The following is a 752-nucleotide window of genomic DNA, read 5'->3' on the forward strand; positions in this document are numbered from 1 at the left end:
AGACATTAAAAAAAATAATAATAAATAAAAATAAATAAAATAAATACAATTTCACTCCCCACCTCCACTTACTCCCCCAGAAGTTTATTCTGTGTTCTGGGGAGCATAAGTGGACATCTGACACCATGCAGCCCCTCTGATGTAGCCCGTGGCCATGCTGGCGGGCCAGTGGCGGGGGGGGGGGGGATAGGGGNGGCCTGGGCCAGGCCGGGGGTGGCATCATCTTGCTCAGCCATGACTCTCCTCTGTTGTGCGGCAGCTCCCTCTTCTCCACTGTGTCCAGCGGATGTTTGCCTCGCAGACTGAGGGGGAGCTCAAGGTGACCCAAATTCTCAAAGAAAAGTTTCCTCGAGCTACAACTATCAAAGTCACTGACATTTCAGGTAAGGTTTTGTCTCATCTTTCCCACAGGGTTGGGTAGGATTTTGCCTTCTGGAGGGGTGGAGGGCAGGGGGCTTGGCAGAGTAAACTTGCCGTCGGTGGCTTCTCTATATATGTGGCTGCTGGAGAGATGGGATCCTGCCTCTCCCAGCTGATGGGGTGGGGGTGGGGCTGTGGCAGCATTGGAGGGAAACCATATGTGGGGATAAGGCCCAGTTGGGGGGACTCATGGTTGCCAGCCTGGCCTGGCTCAGAGGTGGTCCCTCTCCGTCACCCTGGGGCTCTGGTCCACAGTCTTCTTTTTTTTTTTTTTTGGTTTTTTTTTTTTTTTTTTGAGTGGCAGAGAGAGAGTGCAGGTAGGGGAGAGGCAG

General features: G+C 52.7%; 1 protein-coding gene across 1 annotated transcript in view; it reads left to right on the top strand.

The window, feature by feature from the left end:
* Positions 1–229: 229 nt before the first annotated feature.
* Positions 230–752, top strand: part of BOLA3 (bolA family member 3) — a 7,819-nt gene continuing 7,296 nt past the window's right edge. Inside the window, exon 1 of the mRNA XM_077766183.1 lies at positions 230–383. Within this exon, the coding sequence (XP_077622309.1) occupies positions 287–383 (97 nt within the window). The 5' untranslated portion in view covers positions 230–286. The remainder of the gene's footprint in view (positions 384–752) is intronic.

The sequence above is a fragment of the Crocuta crocuta genome, unplaced genomic scaffold (assembly GCF_008692635.1).
Source record: "Crocuta crocuta isolate KB4526 unplaced genomic scaffold, BGI_CrCroc_1.0 scaffold113, whole genome shotgun sequence".
Lineage (NCBI taxonomy): Eukaryota > Metazoa > Chordata > Mammalia > Carnivora > Hyaenidae > Crocuta > Crocuta crocuta.